Raw genomic sequence first — 24903 nt, forward strand, 5'->3', positions numbered from 1 at the left:
CCAAACTTCTCAGTAAAGGTAAGGAATTTATGTGAAAATGAAAAGGCTCCCCACCCCTACAAGCACCAAAAAAACTTGTTAACTATGAAAGAAGTCACACAAGGTAGGATATGTGATACCTTAAGTCTACTTGCATATTAACTGCTTATATTGAACAAAATAGTTCAACAGTTTACAGGTATGAAATTACATTTTTATTAAAGATTAAAATTTGAACTCAAGTTCCTTAGTATGTCAAATGTTCATTAGGAATATTGGAACTTAGATTGTGTTTTGTACAATTCACAAAATAGCACAATTTGGTTGCAAATCTCACCTTATTTTCTTACTATCTATATTATATAAAAGCTTACCGCTACAGAGTTCAATAGCAGCTAACTACCTTGGACGTTAAAGGTTAAAAAAGAAAAAAAGCTGAGCTGCTTCAGTGCTTATTAGATTATGTAATGTGGGGATACATATAGTTAAGTCCTAGAGGACAGAGTTCAATAATTAAAATGGGCAAAAGGTGAGGGGAAACTGCTTAAAAGTGAAAAAGTTTACAGTAACTTTAGCCATAACAGAAGTGTGTCATCTCTCTGGAGAATCAGAGAATCATCTGCTGCCACAGAATCATAATGCTTGCAGCTAAGCCTGACCTCATAATTAACAGGGACCACAGCATAAAATGCTAACATGTTAGAAACAGAAATGCCTGCAAGCCTGAAATAAAAGGACTGAATCCCCATAGCAAACAATACCTAGGCTGGTTATGATCTAAATGCTTTAAATCCCCATAGTCTAAGTACTAATCCTAACAGAATTCCGTGGGCTACTTTGAATACTTGATGATAAAAAAAAACAATTTATAATAAGGAATGGTATATACTATAGATGTTGTAGTGGACTGGCCTAGAGAATTTAAGTTTCAAGATCTGCTACATTGTTGCTATGAGAAAGGCTAATTGGATATTCAGTACTTATTTCAAATCACAGGTGATACCAAAGCTACAAAGTAAACACAGGTTGCTGTTGTTTTTAAACTTGATGGGGCCAATATTACAGAAGTTCCAATCTAACTTTGCTTAAAGTAGGCAAACATGTAGAAGTGTAAAAAAAAAAAATAAAATAATCTGATAAAACAATTCTCAAATCTCACCGATCTCATCACAGATTTGTTTTTAAAGTTAGACCTCTTAAAATAATGTCTTCAGGTATAACTCAAACATGATTTCACATTGTGAGTATGCCTTAAGGCAATCCTCTTAGTAAGCGTATACTCCCCACCAGGCAGTTAAATCAAAAAAAAAAAAAAAAAAAAAAAAACTCAACATGGCTTAAAGTTTGATTTATTAAATATGACAGCAAGTCATTCAGTTGTATTTGTAAGAGAATTTATTTTCACAATATTCAATGACCATGTTTACAAATCGCCACATTCTTGCCAGCTTTTTCATTTTTCTCTAATGCTTTTTCTATAGGCAGGCTTAGAAAAAGTACTACGCTATTAAATAATCAATAACTTAGCACAAGATAGATTATCAAATGCTAACATTCAAGAATTTAGGACAAGAAATGGGATCCCGGGCTCAAGAATAAAGGGATAAAAAAAAACAAGTCCCCTCATTCCAAACGAGGTAGAGTCGAGGTGGGAAGTACGGGTGTTAGTGAACGTTTCCGAAACCGAAGCAATTTTCATGCAAGTCAAACTTTCTACTCAAACTCGAACTTGTTCAAAACCGAACTGAAACGCTGCTTTGATAGTGTAATAGAAGCCAGACAGCCGCAAACAACGCGAGTCCTTTGGAGCAACTGTTGAGCAGCACTCACGTACAACTGCTTTCTCTAACCGGGAAGGCACGGAATAAAATACTAAGTGTCAAAGAGAGAGGGGGAAAAAAAAAAAAAGTTAAAGCGTGCCAAAAAGGTCTTAAAGCGACACTGAGCAGCAAACGGTAAACGACTCCACGGACTCCTGCAGAGAGAAGCTGCTCTATTCCCCATCAGCAGAGGAAGCCACGGGGACTGGCCCTGGGAAACCTGAGAAGGGGCCCGGGGCCCTCCACCAGCTCCCGCAGAGGCTGTGCCCGCCCAGGAGGGGCCCCAGCGCTGGAGAAACATCGGGACACTCATTGCAAGCCCTTGCCTTTCCCGACCCCCCGCCTCCTCCCCATCCCCGTCTCGCAGCATCAGCCAGGTCGCCTCCGGATGCAAAGACTGGCCCCGGGGGGGGGGGGGGGGGGGTCGGGGCGGTCAGGGGGACGGCGGAGTCCGCAGCCTGAGCTCCCTCTTTACCTGGTCGCAGAGGCGCGGCCAGGCAGGGAGGGGGCGTGAGTGTGTCAGCGACACGAGCCGCCTGCGCCTTCCCACCCCGCGTGAGTTTTCCGAGGCAGCTTCTGCGAGTCTTCGCCCACGGACCGCTGGCGGCCGGAAAGGCCGGGAAGCGACAAACAGCAGGCACGCCGTCTTGGAGACAGCCGCGTCCGCCGTCATTCATAATCCGGCGGACCGGAAGCCGGGGTTACGTCACTTCCTCCCGTCGCACAGCCGAAAACTTCCCCCCTTCACGCCGCGGCAGGAACCTTTGTTTCCCCGTAGTCGGAGCCGGCGAGTTCCGGGAGCTGTTCGGAAGGGGCCCCCGGGAACGGACGGAGCAGCGGGGCGGAGCGGTGAGTTGTGACGAGCTCCCCGGCTCCCAGCCGCCTCTGGGAGGCTCGAGACCTCCGCGAGGGGCGAGGTGGGAGAGTAGCTTCGTGGGGTCTTAGTTCCCTCGCTGCTGATGGGGAAGCGTCGTCATCGGCGGGCGGCCGCGCGCCCCAGGCTGACTGCCCTCTGCCTTCCGCGGGGCGCGGGCGGGGGCGCGGGCGGGGGCGCGGGCGGGGGGTGGTGCTGAGCCTCCTGCAGTGCTGCGGGCTGGGGCTCTCCGGCTCGGCGCGGCCCGGGGACTGGCCCTGCAGCCCTGTGTCCGACCTTCCACCTGGGTTTGGGCGACTTCTCTGGGCAGCTCCCTCCTTCCGCCTCGCCTGTCCTCTCGGACTTGCTCCTCGAAGACCTTCTCCCATGCTAGGCCCCCGGTGTCCTGCTTTGATCAAAGGGCTGACATCCCTTTTCTGAGTGTCTTCGGCCCCTTTTTTTCAGCTTCTCTTGTCACTCGGTCGGTTTGGAGTCGTGGTCTTTCCGCTTCCCCTGCGTTTCCAGACATGTCCCTAAGATATCAGTGTAACCCAGGGCCAAGAATTCAGTAGAGGATTGAAACGGGCAGCAGCTTTAAAAGATTTTTTTTAATCTTTTTAAAAAAAGGGGGGGTTTTGCAAGAGCTTCCAAAGACATGAAAAGGGCAAAGCTTTCTAGAGCTGGTAGGAGATGGCAACCCTAATATTGCACTCGGTGTGAATACGTGGTTTCCTTTATCTTGTGTCCTTGCACTTGCAGATGATCAACTCTGGACTTTTTTTTTTTTTTTTTTTTTTTTTTTTTTTTTTTTTTTAGGTTTTATTTATATATTCACACAGAGAGGCAGAGACACAGGCAGAGGGAGAAGCAGGCTCCCTGCGCGGGGCCCCATGCGGGGACTCCATCCCAGGACCCCCGGGGTCACAACCTGAGCCAACGGCAGATGCTCAACCCCTGAGCCACCCAGGCGTCCCAACTCCGGGCTGTTTTTTTAAAAAAAAGATTAGCATGTAGAATGAGAAATTGGGGATTCGGGGAAAGCATTGTGAATATCCAGTTTCGGTTGGAAAGATCACAGAAGCCCCAGAAAGTGATTTTTAAATAAAACCTAGTTCATTCACTCAATAAATATTTTTGAGAGGCTAAGTTTCAAACCCTAGATACATAACTGAATAAAATAACTTTCTTGCCCTCATGAAGTTACAGTCCAGTGTAATTAATGAAGTTAAGCCAGGGAAAGGATTGGGAAGAGAGTACTGCAGAGAGGAACATTGTACAAGTCTCTGGTCATCAAAGAGGTGATTTTTGTTTATGTTTCTTTTACTGTTGCTTTTTTGATGTTTGAGAGGTTTGGTGGAGGCGCAGGAGGTACAGGGAAGACGGGTTTGCGTTTCTTACTGCTCTTTGCAAAGGGACTTTGTAAGTTGGTTAGAATTGTGTAGGAGGGAAAAGACCATTATACTTTACTTTGATCCCTAATAATTCCAATAGCTGTTATTTTATGGTACTTTGCAAGGTAGCAACGTGATAGTAAAAAAGAAATGTAGATTCTCCTCCCTTAAAGTACTCAATAATTTTATAGGGAATATAACTCTTGTGCAAAACAACAACAAAAGTGTGGCTCAAGGTAGAAAGTCCTAGTACCACGAGAAAGCAGTATGATGTATCCTGGGAGGGAGAGATTTTTAGTAGTGTTTGGGATGGATAAGGACACACCAGCAGTGAAGAATCCACATGAGAAATAATATTTGAACATAAAATTTAGACATCTAAAAAATGGGCAAAAAGCTTCCCGGACAGAGAAAAAATAAGTAGAGGTGTCAAGACAAGCGAATGGCTCTTCTGTATAAGAATTAAGTTTTTGTGCCAGTGAGAGTCTTTTCAAAATTGGGCTTTATTTTGAAGACAGTAGGAAGTTTTAATTTTTTTTGAAGATTTTATTCATTCTTGTGAGACAGAGAGACCTAGGCAGAGGGAGAAGCAGGTTTGCAAGGAGCCCAGTGTGGGACTTGATCTCAGATCGCGGGATCACACCCTGAGCCAAAGACAGACACTCAACTGCTGAGCCCCCTAGGCATCCCAGGAAGTTTTAATTTTTGAGGAGGAAAATGAAAAAGAAAGAAGAAATGTGTTTTGGGAACATTAGTATGGCAGTAGTGCTGAAGTCAAGGAGAATAGCTAAATTACTGCTATACCACAAAACTTAAAAGACATGAATTGGAGTAGTAGCAGTGGAAGTGAAAAATGGAACAAATGTGAGGAATGTTGCAAAGTCAGAAACCATAGGGAAGGCCTACTGATTGGTTATACAGAATAAGAGAGGATTTAGTGAGGGAAGGATTTAGGCCTCAGACTGGATTAGCAGAGAGTTGTGTCATTCATTGAAAAAGTACAGGACAAACTTTTGGGAGAAAGTATTCATAATCTCAATTTTAGCCATAACTGAATTTGAGATACCATTAGGGCAACCAGGTAGACATATCTACTAAGCAATTGGAAATGTGGGATTTGAGCCTAAGTGAGATTGGTGTGGTGATAAAAATGAAATCATCTGCCTAGAGATGGTAGTTAAAAACATGATCTATAGAAGATAACCAAGGAAGAAATTGGAAGCAGAACTAAAGAAGATAAAGACAGATACTTGGATAATACCAAGAGTGACAGAGCTGAGGATGAACCAGAGTAAGAGTTGTCAAGAGATAGAAGAGGAAAAACCAGAAAAGCTAAGTGTAATAGAAATCAAGGAGAAAGTTTTTAACTGAAGAAGTGAATAGTATGTATTCACTTGGCCGGCATTTAATGAATACCTGCTACCTGCCAGGCACTCTGCTACGCACATAGCTAACAGGAATAGGAAAATCAATCCAGTGCGGGTTGTCATGGAATTTACATTCTAGTGAGAAAGATCTGTTCACATAATTAGCAGTGTAGTTACTCTTACAAATAAGTGCAGGATGTTTGGGTACCATGTAACAGTAAGTCTTCTTGTTTTGTTGGGGGAAATGTGAAAAAAAATGAGATATGAAGGATGAGTAAGATGGGACACTTTTAACTGAATTGCTGAGGGCAGAAAGAGTAAGTATGGTAGGTTGAAAGACTTGAACTAAGTTATGTGGCTACAACAGAGAGTGGGAATAGCCTGAGATACTTAGTAACATTTAATGAATGTGTACTCTGTGCTAGATACTCTTGTAACTACTTTGCAAGTATTACCAGATCTTGTAGGGCATTAGAAACTTTGTTAAGGATGTTGTTCTTTAACCTCTGGACAGAGAGAGGTGAAAACATTTTCACCAAGTGAGTGATATAGACAGATGGGGACACGGAGGGGGACAAGAGTGGTTGTGGGAAGACTGATTAAGCTATTATGGCAGGGCAGACAATGGATGATTGTAGCTTGGTTTAGGGTGGTGGTAGTAAGGTTTAAAAAAGGCATATTACTCAGCCATTAGAAATGACAAATAACCACCCTTTGCTTCGACGTGGATGGAACTGCAGGGTATTATGCTGAGTGAAGTAAGTCAATCGGAGAAGGACAAACATTATATGGTCTCATTCATTTGGGGAATATAAAAAATAGTGAAAGGGAATAAAGGAGAAAGGAGAAAAAATGAGTGAGAAATACCAGAAAGGGAGACAGAACATGAGAGACTCCTAACTCTGGGAAATGAACAAGGGGTGGTAGAAAGGGAGGTGGGTGGGGGGTGGGGCTGACTGGGTGACGGGCACTGAGGGGGGCACTTGATGGGATGAGTACTGGGTGTTATTCTATATGTTGGCAAATTGAACACCAATAAAAAAAATAAAAAATAAAATACACATAAAAATGTCAATTAAAAAAAGAAAAGAAAAAGGCAGATTAATTTGAGATATATTTAGGCAGTTTGGTGATTGAATACTTGGGCTGGGTGGGGGTGATGAAGTAGGAGAAGTTAAAGTGGACACTCAGATTCTGGCTGGAGCAATGGGGTGAGTATCATTTGAGAAAGGGAATCCTAAGAGATCTGATTGGAGACAAAGAGGTTATGAGTGGCTCTATTAGGCACATGTTGAATAGGAGGCACCAGTGAAACAGCCAAGTCAAGCTGGCAGTTGGATCTTGGGAGAGATGGATGGGCTGGGGAAATAAATTTATAATCAGTGGCAAAAGGGTTTAGATCAAATGGTCTAGGGCAGTAATTCTCAAACTTTACAGTGAATCAGAATCAGCTAGAAGGTTTAATATAGATTCTGGGCCCACTCCCAGAGTTTCTTCTTCAGTTGATCTCATGGTAGAGACCAAGAGTTTGCATTTCCAACAGTTTCCTAGGTAATTTCTGTGCTGCTGATCCAGGTATCACATGCAGAGTGAGACAAAAAGAGACCCAGAACCTAATCTTGAGGAACTTATTTAAGTTGAAGTGGAATAGGAACCTACAAAAAGACTAAGAAAAAAGTAGGAGGAGAAAACAAGATTTATTATATTTATCTAAAGCTATGAATACTTTGGTAAGAACATGGAATGATAGGATAAAGGCCAAATTGCAGGAAATGCAGCATAAATAGAAGAATGAAGAAAGGGAACATAGAATGAGAATGACTATCTGAGGAAGTTTTGGTATAAAATGAAGAAGACAGGGTACAAGAGGCTTGAATATATTTAAATGTTAATGAAAAGATGCTGGTAGAAAGGGGTTGTGATGGTGGGCTGTAGAGAAGTCCTAGTAAATAATCCACAGTGCAGGGTCCAGATGGAGAAGGAAAAGGTAGGATCCAGGTACAGGTAGTAGTACATGGAAAGCCACCTTTACATTTATCAGGTGGAAAAAGGAAAGGATAGGTACAGGGATCCCTGGGTGGCGCAGTGGTTTGGCGCCTGCCTTTGGCCCAGGGTGTGATCCTGGAGACCCAGGATCGAATCACACGTCCGGCTCCCGGTGCATGGAGCCTGCTTCTCCCTCTGCCTGTGTCTCTGCCTCTCTCTCTCTCTCTCTCTGTGTGACTATCATAAATAAATAAAAATTTATTTAAAAAAAAAGAAAGGATAGGTACAGATAAGTTTGTAGATGATTTAGTGTCTCTCTGACAGCTTCTCTTTTCTCTGTGAAGTCAGCTAATACATCTGCTGAGATAGGGTAGCAGTTTCAAGGAAAATGGAAAGTGTAACTGGTCTTGGCAGAAAGTAGGGAAGTGAGTTGACAAGAGAAGCATGACAAGATTGCTAAACTGTGTAGAGTGCTTAGAGAAGACTGGTGAGTCTGAAGATACAGTGTGTGTATTCCTCTCCTCTGCACTTAGTTTGGGTGCAGGCAGGGAGAAGGTAAATAGCAGGATGGTTGGCTACAGAGTAGATGAAACCATAGGACTGTAGAACAAGGGTGCTTAGGAAAGAGAGTCTTTGAAAGTCTGGACCTTGGAATATGTGCTGGATGAGATGTAAAATGACAGACTGAAAATAAATCAAGAAGGAAAAAGAGATGGAGAAAATAGATCATTGTTTATTAGTTGGAAATTTCTGTGTTATAAGCATTTGCCATAGATGATTCCTACTATGAGCTAAGAATTCATTCCTACCAGTACTACTGCTACCACATTCTTATGTCATTGGCATTTTTAAAACAATAATTGCTAATTTTCTGACCTTTTTTTTAAAGCAATACCTAGATTTTAAATTAAACCTACATTTAAAGAATTAAGTTTCTTTCATGTATCTATATCTATATACATACATCTGTATACTAATACACACACACAGGACTTTTTTTTCTTGAATTCTAATCCTCAATAAGAGTGATATGGCTCTTTTCCAGTCTGTTTTGATCATGGATTTTGGAATATACAGGGAAGGAATTGTATAAAAGTAATATCGTTTGGTGTAACTCCAGGGAAATATTTTTGGAAATAATAAAGGAGATATTTGATAAATTAGTTGCTGACCTCTTTGAGGATATCAATAGATGAAAAATAAATTTTATTATGTGTGCATTTGCCAGTAAAAAAGGAGAATAGAAACCAGAGAAGACAATAGAAAAAGGGTGAAGGAAGGTAAAATAGAAAACTAAAATATAAAGAATAAAACACATAACTATGAATGTTGTATTTTAGGCCCAACTACTGTTTTCTCTGTGATGAAGGAAAGACTTGGAGCAAGCAGGTACCATTATTGGACAAAGCAGGGGGAACAAGGAACTCGAGGCTTCTATAAATTCAAAGTGCAGGTGGAATGGGAAGAAAGAAATGGGGCAAAAAACCAACCAAACAAAAAACCCAAAAGGAGGGTTGACCTGGTACCCTGAAGAGGCTTCTGGATCAGAAGAGTGGAAGGGATAGAACGATGGAAGATTATAGTCAAAAAGAATAGTTGTAGCTAGTTTCAGGTTTCAGTGGCTGAAGATGAAGCTCCTGGAGGGCTGAAGATCCAAGTAAACTGAGTGCAAGAAGCTAGAGAAGATCATCAATATAGATGCAATTTTAGCATTGCCAAATATGAAGATAGGGAAGAGGAAGAAAATGAGCATGATTCCATACTTAGCAACTTTGAAGGTGCAGGTGTATATTTCAAGGAAAGATGATGATGATTGGTGGTCACGGAATGTTTTTCCAAAAACAGCAGTATGGAATAAGGTCTCCATAGACCTCTTTGCTCTTTCAATACAAAGTTAAAGGAACACCATTTGGAAGATGGTGGTAAAAAGGTGATGTCAAGGGGAAATAGCAAAGGTAAAAAGATAGAAGGAGCGCTTGAGAAAAAAAGTAGAAAAATAGGGGAATATATTGGTAATGATTGGGGGCTAGAAGATGATGGGCAGCTAGCAATGAAGTTAATGAAGCTAATGTGGGGAGAGAGAGAAGATCTAAGCTGATAGTACTGGGTGGCTTCTCAAGGGAAAGGTAGTATGTGCCATAAAGCAGCCTTGATGTATACATAATAGGGAAAGGGAAACTAGAAGTTGCTAGATAGACAAAAGCAGTGGCCTTCAAACTTGTTTCATTATTCCATGTGTATAAAATTGAGCATACTTCATATATATGTTAGTTACCAATTATATGCATATACTACTATCATTCTGCATACTAAATGCTTATTTTTTTAATTAAAAATTCTCACATTTTTCCCCCTATATTCTATTATGAAGACCACTGGGTTGGAGGGACATGTTAGTAATTTAGGACATGGGTACAAATCGTGTTCAGGTTTATAATTGCAGGGTTGTATAAAAAGAACTGACTCAAAGGTTCCAATTGGAATGTTAGTGTTGATGATACTACTTCTATAGTTTTATAATCTGCATGCTGACTCTTGTCACCTAATCTGTAATGCAAACCTTTTGTATGTGATTATGGAAATACATAACAGTAAACACTTCTGGTTGTCAGCATAGAATTTCAAGTAATGATTTTTCTAGCATATTAAAGGGAGTCTTCTAAGTATTAACCCTTTGGTCAGCCTCATAAAACACATTGTTCTGTGTGAGTAAACACTATGGTCTTTAGCCATAAAAAGTTAGGCCAATAAAAAGATTAGGCTGTATTCCCCTTGAGCACTCAGGAGGAATGGCAGGTTTATTCTTTTCATCATGGACATTTTAGTGGGGAATTGTTTTCTCCTGAGAATATGTATGGTGACCAGCCTATACCTGAGTAAATTTAAAAATAACCTTTCTGTACCTATTATCTATATAAGTGATGTATAGAATAATACAATTTTAAGAAGTGACAGAGGTTGTGTCTCGATTTTCATTAAATTACTAGTACAGCTATTTGAGATAGGTTATTTTTCTTTTAGTATTGGCTTTTGGATTCATGAATGATTCAAATATTTTAGTAGAGCACAGAATTTGACAATTATTCTGAGGCTATCAGATAGGTATCTAATACTTTCTTGAAAACTTAAAAAAAAAAAGCGTAAGGGTGTGAGTGTGTGTGTATGTGTGTGTATTTCCTGTCAAAGTTGTAGAGGAATTGGGGAGAAGTAGATGGGTAAGGAACAAACAAAATTCGTTTTCAGACGGAACTTTCATATGCCAAGATTCAACCTACAGCAAGTTTTAATGGCTTTATAAACCCCTGAAAATGAGAGATTACTGTGGAATTTGCTGACAGATCCATAACTCTAACAGTGCAAGTGTGTTGCATTATTACAATATTAACCTCAAGGATAGAAGACAACTTCAAGCCCTAGAATATTGATCAAAGGATTGAACACAAAGTATACACTTTTATTTTAATAATTCCTTGCCTGGAGAAGTATTTGAAAAAGTGACACAAGAAGTAGAATCACATGATAGCATTGGTATTAACTGAAAACAAAACTTTTTAATGTTTTGGAATTTCATAAGCCTTTGATGTACATCTTCACTGTATTTCAAGCTTCTAATGACACAGAGCATTACCATAGGCCCTATGGGGAGATTTTATATCATATATATAAATATATATGTATAATTTTATTTATAATTTATAGTAGCTATGGTACCATTCCTCAGAAATCTTGCTAAAAATAGGTTAATGCACGAGATACCACAATCTAAGTGTGATCCAATTAAGATTATCATTAGAATGTTTTCTGAGGCATTCAAGTTTGGAGCTGAGGACTAAGGAGATTAAAAAAAATACATAGTTGAAGTTAAAGCTGTAGCAGTGACCTTTATAGCTCATCACTTGGTGCTTCCTCTAACCATTGCCCTCCTGTGATACCTCATCCCCACCAATTTTTTTTTCTTTTTTTGGCAGTGGAACTCAGGTTTGAGAGAAGAAATTTTGATGTCAGCTAGACCTAAACACATCAAATTCCTGTATACTGAACTGTAAGTGTATATTTTAAAACAGAAGGGGGCTCTGTGGCAGGGAAGAGTTTATCTGGATTTAAAATTTAGCCATGGATATGAATACGTACAAAACTGATCATGTTCTTGCTTCGGGGAAAAAGAATTTGGTAGTGATAACAAAGACATTTACTTTTTCCCTGTAATAACCTTTTAGACATTTCAGATTTTGTATCTTGGGCACAATATTGCCTATTATAAATAAAAGAATAAAATAGATAACTGTTCATTGTCTTTAATTCCCCCCTCCCCTTTCTTTTTTCTTCAGGTGTTTGCAATGGCTGCTACCGTGAACTTGGAACTTGATCCCATTTTTTTGAAAGCACTAGGCTTCTTACATTCAAAGAGTAAGGATTCTGCTGAAAAGCTCAAGGCACTGCTTGATGAATCATTGGCTCGAGGCATTGATTCAAGTTATCGTCCATCTCAAAAGGTACCTACATGAATAAAAAACTTGGGGGTGAGTTTTGTAAGGCCAATAGTAGAATAGTATTAATATTTAGACCATCTCAAAACAGTCTCCTGGCCAAAATAATCTTTCCTTAAGGGTTGAAGGAATTATATTGTTTAGTGTTCTTTTCTTCCTTCATGCTTTCAGAGAACTGTTACACTACATAGAAAAGTTAGCTGGGTGGGAGGGATATTCTCTTCTACTAGTTTTTGTGTAGAGAAACCCACTTATTTACTTATTTATTTTTTATTTGATTTAATTTCTAATTCTTTAGGATCAAAACATTTTTTAAGCAACTGGCTGAAACTATAACTTATAATTATCCTTTAATGTTTTGTGGGCAAAAATCATGAAGTGAAAGGACAGGGATTTTGCGATGAAGTGGATTGGATATGCGTAGAGTAATTTAAGGGAAAAAGGATGTGTGGATAAATTGTGAGAACTATGTGGCTTCAATTTTGATAGTAACAAAGCTTTATGTGAAAAGAATATACATTTTGGTACTCTATGCTGACAAATTGAATTTAAATAAAATTTTTAAAATTCTCTAAAAAAAAAAAAGAAGAAACATTTTGCACCCAAACCTGTTTTAAATCCCAGCTTGCCTCTTATTAGTTGTGTGGTAGTAGATGCTATATCCTGAACATTTATTGTGTTTCAGGTACTTTTCTGCATGGTGTATGTGTATAATTAATTTTAACCATGATAATGATTCTTTAAGATAGTATTATTTATTTTTAAAAATAAGGAAACTGATGGGTGTCTGAGTGGTTCAGTCATTTAAGTGTCTGACTTTGGCTCAGGTCATGATCTCAGGGTCCTGGGATCAAGCCCCATGTAGGGTTCTCTGCTCAGTAAAGAATCTGCTTGTCACTCCGCCCCTACCCCTGTTCATGCTCTCTCTCTCTCTCAATAAATAAATAAAATCTTTAAAACTGAGGTGCATAGTAACTTTTTTCCAGCCAGCCCCTATTTTCTATATTAGTAGAATGGGGATAATAAGAATTACCTTGCAAAATTGTGAAAATTAACAGAACATAAAGTATGTAAGTCACTTAGTATAGTATCTCCCTGGTACATAATAGGCTTTTCATGAATGGCAATTTTTACTATATTCTATAATACATAATACATTCTTTCAGACCTTTCTAAAGCTCTAGAGCCCTGAAACTCCAAGTTACCCAGGTCTTGGACCTAGATACCAAACTGAGAAAGGGAAAACAACTACATCACTAGCTCAGTCTAATCCCCAATCTCAAGCTAAAAACAGGCCCAGATCCCAGATTTAGCAGCCAAATCCCAGACCCAGTGCCCAAGTAAACAGTGGTATTTTGCCCCCAGTCTCCTTTCAACACAAGCTCTTGTATTCTCAAGCCTTTTTACTGTCTTTTGAATAGTAGAGCCAATGTGTCATTATTTCTTCTACCATCCTCATTCTGGTAGGTTCAGTGAGTTCCAACTCACCAAATTATACAACTCCACACAATACACTAGTAAGTTCATTCTGCTCTGGATATTGATACTATCTCAACAAGAAAAAATTATTATTACTAAAGAAACAATACTGTATTTTGAGATTCTAAAACAGAAGGAAGTTCATCTGTTAAAGTACACGAGAAGTTTGATTAAAAAGCTTCCTGTCCTTAGATTTCTAACTGGAGTTACTTTTGATCAACTTAAGAGAAAATACTCTGTTAGGTACTTAAAAGGTATAGGTTCACTTAATTGTAGCCTTTAGCTGTCCCATTTCTATCTCTAGAGTAAAAATCACTTGGAGGCAGTGGTATGCTTACAAATATTAACAACTCTCCAAATAAAGTTTCAACATAAAAATTGGTTGATATTTTCATTCGCATCATTGAATATGTTGAATCTGAATGAACTGAGAGCCACCTGTGTGGCTTAGTTAAGCATTGATCAAGGTCAACTTTTGATCTCAGCTCAGGTCTTGATCTCAGGATTGTGAGTTCAAGCCTCGAGTTGGGCTCTGCGCTGAAGCATGGAGTCTGCTTATTAAGAAAGAAGAAAAAAAGAAAAGAAAGAAAAAAAAAAGAAAAGAAAAAGAAAGAGAGAGGGGGGAGGGAGGGAGGGAGGAAGGAAGGAAGGAAGGAGAGAAAGAAAAGAAAGAAGAGAAAGAAAGGAAGGAAGGAAAAGAAAGAAGGAAAAGGAAGGAAGGAAAGAAAAGAAAGAAAAACGGAAAGAAGGAAAAGGAAGGAAGGAGAAAGAAAGAAAGAAAGAAAGAAAGAAAGAAAGAAAGAAAGAAAAAAGAAATAATGAACTTAGAACCTAACTCATCCATCAAGACTTGTAACTCTTTTGCTGAATTCGATAATAGTTTTCAAATCCTGCAAGATTGTTTTTTAGTTTTTTATGTTATAGACATGATACACTTTTAAGTTTAATCTACATTACCAACATTTTTTCCATCATTTTCCCACGTTTACACAAGTGGTCACCAAACTTTCTGTAAAGAATCAAATAGTAAATGTTTCAGGTTCTGTGGGCTGATGGTCTCTGTTAGGACAATCTGATTTTGCCATGTTAGCATGAAATTGCCATAGGCAATACATAAATAAATGAGTATTGCTGTGTTCTAATGTAACTTTATAAAAACCAGGCAGTAGGCCAGATTTGGCCTCTAGGCCTCAGTTTTCCAGCACTTGGTCTAGACAATCAGCACAGTAAATCAAGTATAGCTACCAATGAGTCTATAACCCCATTCTTTTTTTTTTTAATAAATATATTTTTTATTGGTGTTCAATTTACCAACATACAGAATAACACCCAGTGCTCATCCCGTCAAGTGCCCCCCTCAGTGCCCGTCACCCAGTCACCCCCACCCCCCGCCCTCCTCCCCTTCCACCACCCCTAGTTCGTTTCCCAGAGTTAGGAGTCTTTATGTTCTGTCTCCCTTTCTGATATTTCCCACACATTTCTTCTCCCTTTATAACCCCATTCTTTTTCCCCCCTCTCCATTTCTTCCTCCTCAGAGATTACCACTGTTCTGAAGCTAATGTATATCATTCCTGTATTTTTATACATTTATGTGTTATCACAGAAAAGCAGACTGCTCTCAGATTTTCTGATTTATTTAGAATGGGAGGAAATGCCCTCCTCTTTTACAGGTTGATTCCAAGGACCTATCATATACATAAACTTTTTATACTATTAGCAGTAGATAGCAAGTATAAATATCAACAAAGTGGTAATATAAGAACAAGGGTGAAAAGACGAGCCAGAGACTGAAAATATTTGTAAATCTAGTGTCTGATAAAGGATTTATATCCGGAACCTATGAAGAACATTTTAGGGTCAGAAAAAAAAACAAACAACTCTATTTTTTTTAAAGTTTTAATGAGCATTTTACCAAAGAAGATATATATGTATGGCAGATAAGCACTTTAAAACCTGTTCAACATCATTAGATGTTAGGAAAATGGAAGTTCACAGTGATATACCACTATATACCAAATAGAATGTCTAAAATTAAAAAGATTAGCCATTACCAATGTTGATGAGGATGCAGAGGAACTGGGATTCTCATATACTCCTGGTGGAAATGTAAAATGGTACCACTTTGAAAAATGGTTTGGGAGTTTCTTAAAAAGTTAAACATATACCTACCATATGATTCAGCCATTTTGCTCCTAGACATTAATTCTAGAGAAATGAAAGTGAATGTCCAAAGATTTGTGCCTGAATGGTCATAATAGCTTTATTTGTAATAGCCCCAAACTATAAACAAATATCCACCAATAAATATCCAATAGATCATAAACAAATGGCATGTCCATCCAGTAGAATATTATTCAGTAATATAAGGAATGAACTGTTGATATACTCAATAACTTGAGTCACTAGGCTAAGTGAAAGAAGTTAGAAAAAGAGTATATACCATATGATTCTGTTCATATAAATTTCTAGGAAATGTAAACTAATTTATGGTTACAGAAAGCAGGTTAGTGGTTGCCTGAGGATGGAGGGAGACATAGTTTCTTTAGGATGTATACCTCTAAGAGTAATTATAGCAAGCCACAGGGAAACTTTGGGGGATGGTAGTTATATTCATTATATAGGTTGTAGTGATAGTTTCATGTGAAAATTACCAGTTTTACACTTTAATAGATACAGTTTGTATATCAGGTATTTCTCAATAAATCTTTTAAAGAAATGGATGTTACATTGGTCAAAACATAAGTTAATTTTTAACTGAAAATTATTTACATTTACGATCCGCTTTTTACAGTTTGTTAGAACATTTAATTACAGACATCCTTTTTTTTTTTTTTTCCATTTTTTAGGATGTGGAGCCACCCAAAATTTCAAGCACAAAAGCTATTTCTGTTAAGCAAGAGCCCAAAACGTCATCCAGTCTTCCTTCTGGTAATAATAATGGCAAGGCCCTCACAACTGAAAAAGTAAAGAAAGAGGCTGAAAAGAGACCAGCTGAAAAAGTAAGAATTAATTTAATCTGACTTTAAAAGGAGTTAATCACTTGTGCTTATAGACAGGAACATTGTTTCTTTCTGTGCTCACTTCTTTTGCATAATAGTAGGTAAAATACATAATAACTATTCAGTAAATATATTTTGATAATTATAGATGTTATTTTTTTGAAAAGTGAGTAAAATTTAGAAACATTATTTAACCATTTACTGAAGTCATTTCAATACATATTTGAGCTCTAGGGGATGTGCTAATTTCAAGCATTAACTTTAATCCATAACTTAAATATTCTAGATGAAATAGTTATTGAGAAAAAAAGACAGGAGAAAATAAAGATGTAAGTGACTAAATATGAAATTTGTTATAGGATGGTGTGTACCTTAACAGAGATACAGATAATTCTTGGATTGCCTATTTTGAATGATTTTTGCACATAGTTAGTTATTAAGATTTTAGCACTTAGTAAAAAATACATTAAAAAATTTGATATTAAAAAAAAAATTTGATATTGCTTTCCTTAAGATGGAGTATATTAGTCTCATATGCTTTCATACTTTTTCTTAATATTGGTTATTCATAAATCATATAGTATTGTTTTCTGTGCTTTTAAGTTTATATAAATGGTATCATACAGGTACACATGTATATCTTTTGGCAACTTTTTCACCTCCGGAAATGTGCTTTTGAAATTCACCTGTGCTGATATATGAAGATATGAGTCTTTCAGCTACCATATAATAGTTATTAAATGAATAAATCAGTTTATCCATTCCCCTACTGATGAGCAATTAGGTTATTTCTCCTTTTTTTCTATTACAATGGAGCTTCAGTAAGCTGCTTTAAAGGTAAATTCTTTGAGCACATGATTTCTATAGATGTATACCTATAAAAAGATGTAATAGGATAGTAACATCTTCAGTATTACTAGACATTGCCAAATTGCTATCCAAAGTGCATATACTAAATTTATACACTTGCCAATAAAGTATAAGAATTGCAAATTCTCCATGTCTTATCAGACTTTTTCATTGTTGCCAATCTGACAGGTATGTCTGTAACATTTATATCTTAAAGAGAGGAGCCAGAATTTGCTTTGAAGCAAATAGGGCAGTGTCTGGATGACGGTAGATGGTTTGTTATTTACTTCTTTTCAATATATTTCAAATATGAGTAGTTTAAGATTTTATTTATTTATAATGAGTAAGAGAGAGACAGAGACAGAGGACCAGGAGGGAGGGAGGGCAGAGAGACAAGCACACTCCTTACTAACAGGGAGCTCGACGTGGGACTCAATCCCAGGATCCCAGGATCATGACCTGAGCCAAAGGCAGATAGTTTAACCGACTGAGCCACCCAGGCACTCCCAATATCAGTAGTTTATAATTTAAAATATTTAAAATAAAAAGTAGACTTATGATAGCTTTATTAGTGCTAGGGCTTCTCATTTCAAAGCATATGATGAAGGGGGGAAAAGGCCATATAAGTGCATTGAACTTCAAGAATTCTTTAATGGATAAAAGAATACAAAGACAAATACAGATACATACTAAGATGTTTTGATTTTTTTATTTCTACCTTGCTAGTTTCTTATAATGTATTGATTATGAATTTACTATAAATCTTCTGCAGATCTTTGGTGTTTATGACTGTCCCTTATGTCAAAATATCTAGCAAGTGGACTTGGTCATCATACTTTGTCTGTCTTATCCATCTCTCCATGATTTAAGGTTTATTCTAACATGTTACTTTCTGATTGTGTGCTTTTAATAGATGAAATCAGATATCACAGAAGGAGTTGATATTCCAAAGAAACCTAGATTGGAGAAACCAGAGACAAGGTCTTCTCCCATTACCGTCCAAACTAGCAAGGATTTAGCTATGGCTGACCTTTCCAGTTTTGAGGAGACTAGTGCTGATGATTTTGCCATGGAGATGGGATTGGCCTGTGTTGTTTGTAGGTAAGTTGTACTTTTCTGTGGAAAGATTCGTTTGTTTTGTAAAGAGCAAACAAGAGGGAAAAAATCAGATCAATTGTTGGGTGTTTATATTTTGTTTTTGTAATTTGGAGGTGGATAGGAAATAAGTAGATTATTCTCTGTAAGATGCCTACGTAGCAATTTAGCATCTTGAAAATTGTCAAATATTTTTCCTCACTGTGGCATGTTTATTGTGTCATAGTAACAGTTCCTGCATTCTTGGGTTCTAGAGGGAAAGCAATTATTGTTTTATTTAACGAAGAAGAGTCTGTTCAACAGATTTAATTCTGTTCTTTTTAAGAAGTCTGTGTTGCTTTTTTCTTTGAATTGTTGATAGTACTTATAAAATAGACAGTTGCATGTTTTCTAAACACTCAACATCTTTTCCTACAAGTAATGGAAAAGAAATTAATGGATTGTGTGGGTTATTCTAGGCATTGTTTTAAAACATGGATACATAATTACAAAAACATGGATAATTTTTCTCATTAGAAGATGAATTGCAAAAATCAGAAAAGCTGAATTTTAAACTGCTTGATGCCAGAGGCTATATTTTTAATTGTTAATGGCTTGTACTGCCTGGCACAACCAAAAGGATTACCATCTTTGTTGCTGTTTTGTCATGAAAATGTTACATTCAAGTGCATTGGGACTGAGTAAATAACTATAAGCCTTTATGAACCAGACAGAGAATGAGCTAATGTACTTCTGAATCATTCGTTACAGCTTCATTGTTTACACATATATTTATTTCAACCTTTATCTACCATGAAGTTTGTATTTTTTAAATAAATGAATGGTAAGATAATAATGGAGAGAGAACTAGTAACTTTAACCCCCCATTTGGAGACTTATGACAGTCTAAGGCTGTGGTGAATGCTTTTTTGTGCTGTTAGAATTTATGTTTTCTTGATATACATATTGCTACATTCTGTTCACTTGATAACACATGTATTTATTGAACACCGATATCTGCAAGGTAATATGCCAAACACTGTAGATAATTAGGTCCTATTTCTATTTTCATATGTAAGTCAATTTAAATATATAGGCAGCTTATTTTTAATGAACTTATATATTAATGAAGAAGACAGAACAACATGTAGATAACAAATATAAAGGAATTTAATAGGAAGATAGGGAAAATTTTATGAGACTGTTGGAGTAGTAGCCAAAGTCTGCTCCCTTCTGGGAGAAAGAAAAAAATTACAATGAGAAATGGCTAGGAGAATATAGCCAAATTCAGTTACTAGCGTACCTTACTTTGATGCTTGAGCATGGAATGATTGTGTAAGCTACATGGTAGAATTTGTTGTTTTGCTCTTTGGTTGTCTGGGGTTTTAATCCTCTTTTACCTATCACACTTACCAAAACAACCATAGAATAGTTTTAAATTGTTTTATTCAAATAAGTACAATGTTTGATGTATATTTCCTCAGGCAAATGACAGTGGCATCTGGTAATCAATTAGTGGAGTGTCAGGAGTGCCATAATCTCTACCACCAAGATTGCCATAAGCCCCAGGTGACAGACAAGGAAGTGAATGACCCTCGTCTTGTGTGGTATTGTGCCCGATGTACCAGACAAATGAAAAGAATGGTAGGAATCATTTTTTTTCTCTATTTTAAATGGTCTATGTCATTTTTTTGTTGATGGGTGCTTTTCAAAATAAAAATTTGAACATTTAAACTATTGAAAGAAATAATGTATACTGATGATTTAAATGTTTGTATGTATAGTGTACATGTATGATTTATATATCTATGCCTGAAGACTAGACCATGTTGTATCCATTTTTCTCTGTTCAGCTTTTAGCTTACTGTAACATAAGCAGGATTAGAAACCCACAAGATACAAATACTCCTTGCTAGTATGTCACTGTATTTATAAACATTTAGAAATACTATAAGACACTAGGAAATGGTGAGATACAAAGCCCTCGTTTTTGGTGAGTCTGGTAAGGAAACATTGAAAATGTCTATCCCTGAATGGGCTTAAACCCTCAAATTCACAAACTATGTACAGCAGCATTATTTGTATATGCGTCTCTATCTTTCCATCTGTGTTTCTTTATTCCTCATTCTGTCTTCATTGTCCTCAAGTGACCATTTATCTCATTTTCCAATGTACTTTCTCTTTTTACGGCTTGCTAATGGAACTGCCTTTTACATCATGCTGAAATGTGTTTTCACTTTTATTGGATACTTTTGTAACTGTTATTCATTTAAAAAGCAGATAAATGAACTTTATCATTTTCCTTTAAAGAAATAAAGAAGTTATTTACTTTAATGACTTCTTTCCTTCCTCCCCAGCCTTGATTAGGGTCTCTTGATAGAAGAGTTTTCACTTAACTAAATAAATTTCTACATAGACTTTTCTGTCCAAATACATCTTTTTTAAAGTCAGAGGTACTTACTTAAAACTAAAAATTCAAAGTACCTATTTTACTTGTCAATAAGTTAAATCAGAAATAGGAAATGTTTCTATTACTATGAAAAGTTGTAAAATTTCAATAATATGTATATTTTCAGTTGTGACGGAATTTCTGTGACAAGGTATAATTTTTCTGGCTCACTCTGATTTTTATTTATTTTATTGCTTATGCTAGTCTCCCAGGACCTCAACCAAATGATTATGGGTGAGCAATATAGTGCGTTCTAGAGCATTGACAGAAGTGGTCGCTAAGAATTGATAATAGTAAAAACAAGTGATTGTGAGAGTAATCTTTCTTTAGTGTATCTTCAAAGATTTTTTTAATGTTATTTTATTGTAAGTCTCAGTAAAGTAACCATTGTTCTCTTCAAAGTGTATTCTCCTCCATTTTTTGTGACAGTTTATACCAAATCTATATTTATGGTTCTAGCCCTCTTTATGGAATGAACTTTGGCAGCTGACCAGATATCCTACTGTAACTTTAAAAATAAATTATTTTTCTTCTCCACTCAATTTTTTCCCCAGTTGCCTAAACTAGATACATTGATGCATCTCTTAATTCCATATCCCTTTGTTTACCAAATTTGCTAGTTATACCTCTTAGACAATTCTTAAATCCATTCATTTTGCCCTTATTACCCCATTCCACTTCTTGTCTATTGCCTGGGTGGCTTAGTCAGTTAAACATCTGACTCTTGATCTTAGCTCAGGTCTTGATTTCACAGTGGTGAGTTCAAGCCCTGCATTGGGCTCCAAAAAATTACAAAAAAAAAAAATTACAAAAAATAAAGTCTCCTTGCTTCCTTTGAATCCACTTTACTCACTTCAATTAAAACAATTAGAATTATTCCTCTAAAATTTTTGTCTAATTTTATCTGCTTAAATATGCCCAGTGGTTCTCAGTTACTTATATAATGAGGTTATACTCATTAGGGCGAATATATGGACCTTCTCTCTTTGACCCAAGTGTGTCTTTGTATTCATCTGTCTCACCACTTCACCACATACACCCATACACTTTGGCCATGCCAGACTAAGTAGGCATACTTAGTGTATATTAGTGTAAGTATACACTAAGTATATACTTAGTGTATTAGTGTAAGTATACACTAAGTGTATACTTAGTGTATAAGACTAAGTAGGCATACTAGTGTATATTAGTGTAAGTATACACTAAGTGTATACTTAGTGTATAATTTCCTGAATATGGGGTGAACTTTCCTGTTTTCATATCACTTGCTTCTCAGCTTTTCTTCATCTGGGATATCCTTTATTCTTTATCTGCTTTACAAATTCCGTGTGTAATTCATTTATCAGTAAGATCATGTCTGATTTATTGGCATAGCACCAGAGCAGAGCTCAGGAATGGACACATCCTACTTTCTGTTCCGTGCTTAAGGTATGTAAATGAAGGAAATGTAGGTTAGTACCAGAAATAGTGAATAAGTTCAATCTGTATGTCCAGGAGTCAAAGTACTGAATGGAGAGCCATGACTAATGTTAAAACATGAGTAGAATTCACTAAGAGTAGACTCAGAGAAATAACAAAAGTTATTATCTGAAGTGAGCCTGATGATCAGGATCCAGTAAACACAAAATTTAATGAGAGAAAGGAATTTGGAAATAGTGCGGATGCTAAATTTAGTCATTCTTCCTATAATTGCTTTCAGTGCAGTTCTGATATGTGCATTGGTTATTGCTTCAAGGTATCTCAGAGATACTATAAATAGCATCTTATATCCCCATTCTCTTTACATTAATTTTTCCAACTAGGGCAGGTTCCTCAGTACACATTATTATGGGAAGACCTAGTTAAGAATGTTGTGATAGTGTGTGACAGGCTCCAAGATCATTCTTCAGTTCTGTAATGTTCTCTTTACCAGGTAATGGGTTTTGCCTCAGCACTAAGTCAGAGACTCATGACTTACTGCAGTGGTTTTCAATCTAAGCTAATAACACACCTACTCAGCAGCATTTAGAAATATGTGGTATTTTTTATTGATTTCATATTGGCAATTATTGCCTTGACTGGGAAATTTCATACATTCTGCAATGTATGAAGCAGTAAGCCAATGAAAAATTATAGTACCTTTGTTGAGCAGCACCAAGTCAATGATAATATCCTCATTCCCGAAACTAGTATTATCAGCAAAGGACTAAGGGTTCTGGGTATTTTGTACTCAACTCATAAGATAGCTAGGTGATGTAGAAAAAGTGGAAAATGATCCAAACATGATCTAGGCAAAGGCCCTTTCTGGGCATAGTTGGAGTCTTCATCTGCTAACACCAGAATGTTAGGTCAGTCTTCAGAGTCTAACGTCTGGAATAGTAGATGTGGGTTGAAGGAAGTGTAAGATTGAAAGCCATGGTTATGGAACCATGAATTTCTGATTTACTGAGGGCTGCGTTCTCATAACATGGTTTTGCAATAAAGGATAAGATGGTCCTCTTTTCCTGCTGGTAAGAGTTATTTTACCACAGGTAGTCTTCTAGCATACCTAATTATATTCTTGACCTGAATGTTGTTTTATAAGTGATGTTTGAAAGTAGCTATACTTTCATATGCAAGACATGTAATATAAAAAATGGGATTAATTGAAACATAAAGGCCAAAATTATATAGTAGAGCAAACTGTAGCACAAGATTATGCAAGAAAGTTCAGGCAAAAAGACTGCATTGAAATTACCAGAAATGGGAACAGATTATTAATAAATTTCCTGATAGGAGCACCTGGGTGGCTTAGTGGTAGAGTGTCTAGATGCCTTTGGCTCAGATTGTGATTCCAGGATTGTGGGATCAAGTTCTGCTTCAGGCTCCCCATGGGGAGTCTGCTTCTCCATCTGCCTATGTCTCTACCTCTCTCTGTGTGTCTTGTATGAATAAATAAAAAATTAATTAATTAATTAATTAATTTCCTGATATAGTTCTGTATGGTTATATGAAGATTGTCAAAGATGTGGACTGGCTGGGAGCATCTTTCCCCATCTAGTATGCATGGGGTTCTTCCAGATTCAGTTTTCTTATCCTATATAAATGGTGATGAATAAATAAAAACTATTACTGTCAGCACTCAACATGTGCCAGACATTATACTAGACACATATGTAATCATAATGCATCCTCATAACCCACCTTAAAAGCAGGTAGTCTTATCCCTATTTTGCAGACAAAGAGAATGAAGATTTTAGAGATTTACATATTTTTCTGTGGTAACATAGCTAGGGAAGTAGTTGAGCTGGGTTTTAATCCTATATCTATTTGACTCTAAAAACTGCTTTTAAACACTACACTCTACTGTTTATATAGTTATGATTATTTACCTGGAAAACATTAAATAATAAACTGAAAAATGATTAGAGTTCAGAAGAGAATTTAATAAATTACCAAGTTATAAAGAAAAAAAATCAATTATTGGTCAAAATAAAACCTAAAATGCTTATAAAGGAAGTGTAGATACAGAAGTCTCTTTGATAACATAGAAAATTATATTTGTGGACTTTTTCAAAAGGTTTAGTATGCCTCTTCTGCAGTGTGGGAAAACCTCAAAAAGATACATCATTTATCACTAATAGTTTTTTATCTTCATTCTGTATTTGAAATAATATAATTGATCTGAACCACCTCTTTAACTCACCCTCTGTTAGAGGTTTGTGTCTGAACATCAAGAAGAAAACTCCTCTAAGTCTTTGACCAACCATAATAAATAAATATACTTCATTACAAATGAAGCTAACTGGTTACAAATAATTTGTGATTTTCCTTTTTTTAAAGAAACAATTTGATTTATCTTGTTAAAATGATATTTAAATCAACCTAATCTGCATTATTTCTAAAAGCTTAATATTACCTTTACTGTTTAGAAATGAATAAAATCTGTAAAACCATTCATAGGATGATGATAAAAATAATTTGTCCAAGAATCTATATTTTCAGTATCACCACAATATTTTTTAAATGTTCAACTGTAGGGGCACCTGGCTGGCTCAGTCAGTTGGGCCTCTGCCTTTGGCTTAGGTCGTGATTCCGGAGTTCTGGGATGAAGTACCACAACCACAATCAGGTTTCCTGCTGGGCAGGGAATCTGCTTCTCCCTCCATCCTCCCCCCTCTGGTGCTCTCTCTCTCTCTCTCTCTCTCTCTC

The 24903-nt window shown here is 37.0% G+C and overlaps 2 protein-coding genes across 4 annotated transcripts in view; one reads left to right on the plus strand and one right to left on the minus strand.

Moving 5' to 3' along the window:
- The window catches only part of GSTCD (glutathione S-transferase C-terminal domain containing), a 124890-nt gene extending 122373 nt beyond the window's left edge, over positions 1-2517 (minus strand). Inside the window, exon 1 of the mRNA XM_026017601.2 lies at positions 2275-2517. The gene's annotated coding sequence lies outside the window, so the exon portion shown is untranslated. The remainder of the gene's footprint in view (positions 1-2274) is intronic.
- Positions 2508-24903, plus strand: part of INTS12 (integrator complex subunit 12) — a 38636-nt gene continuing 16240 nt past the window's right edge. For 2 of the 3 annotated variants that reach the window (XM_026017604.2, XM_026017602.2), the window contains exons 1-6: positions 2508-2648; positions 11365-11438; positions 11725-11889; positions 16209-16361; positions 18124-18311; positions 19769-19928. In XM_026017604.2, coding sequence (XP_025873389.1) covers positions 11734-11889; positions 16209-16361; positions 18124-18311; positions 19769-19928 — 657 coding nt within the window. In that variant the 5' untranslated portion in view covers positions 2508-2648; positions 11365-11438; positions 11725-11733. Of the gene's footprint in view, positions 2649-3863; positions 3951-11364; positions 11439-11724; positions 11890-16208; positions 16362-18123; positions 18312-19768; positions 19929-24903 lie in introns of those variants that run through there. The other variant, XM_026017603.2, reaches the window with a different exon arrangement.

The sequence above is a fragment of the Vulpes vulpes genome, chromosome 4, assembly GCF_048418805.1.
Source record: "Vulpes vulpes isolate BD-2025 chromosome 4, VulVul3, whole genome shotgun sequence".
Taxonomy (NCBI): Eukaryota; Metazoa; Chordata; class Mammalia; order Carnivora; family Canidae; genus Vulpes; species Vulpes vulpes.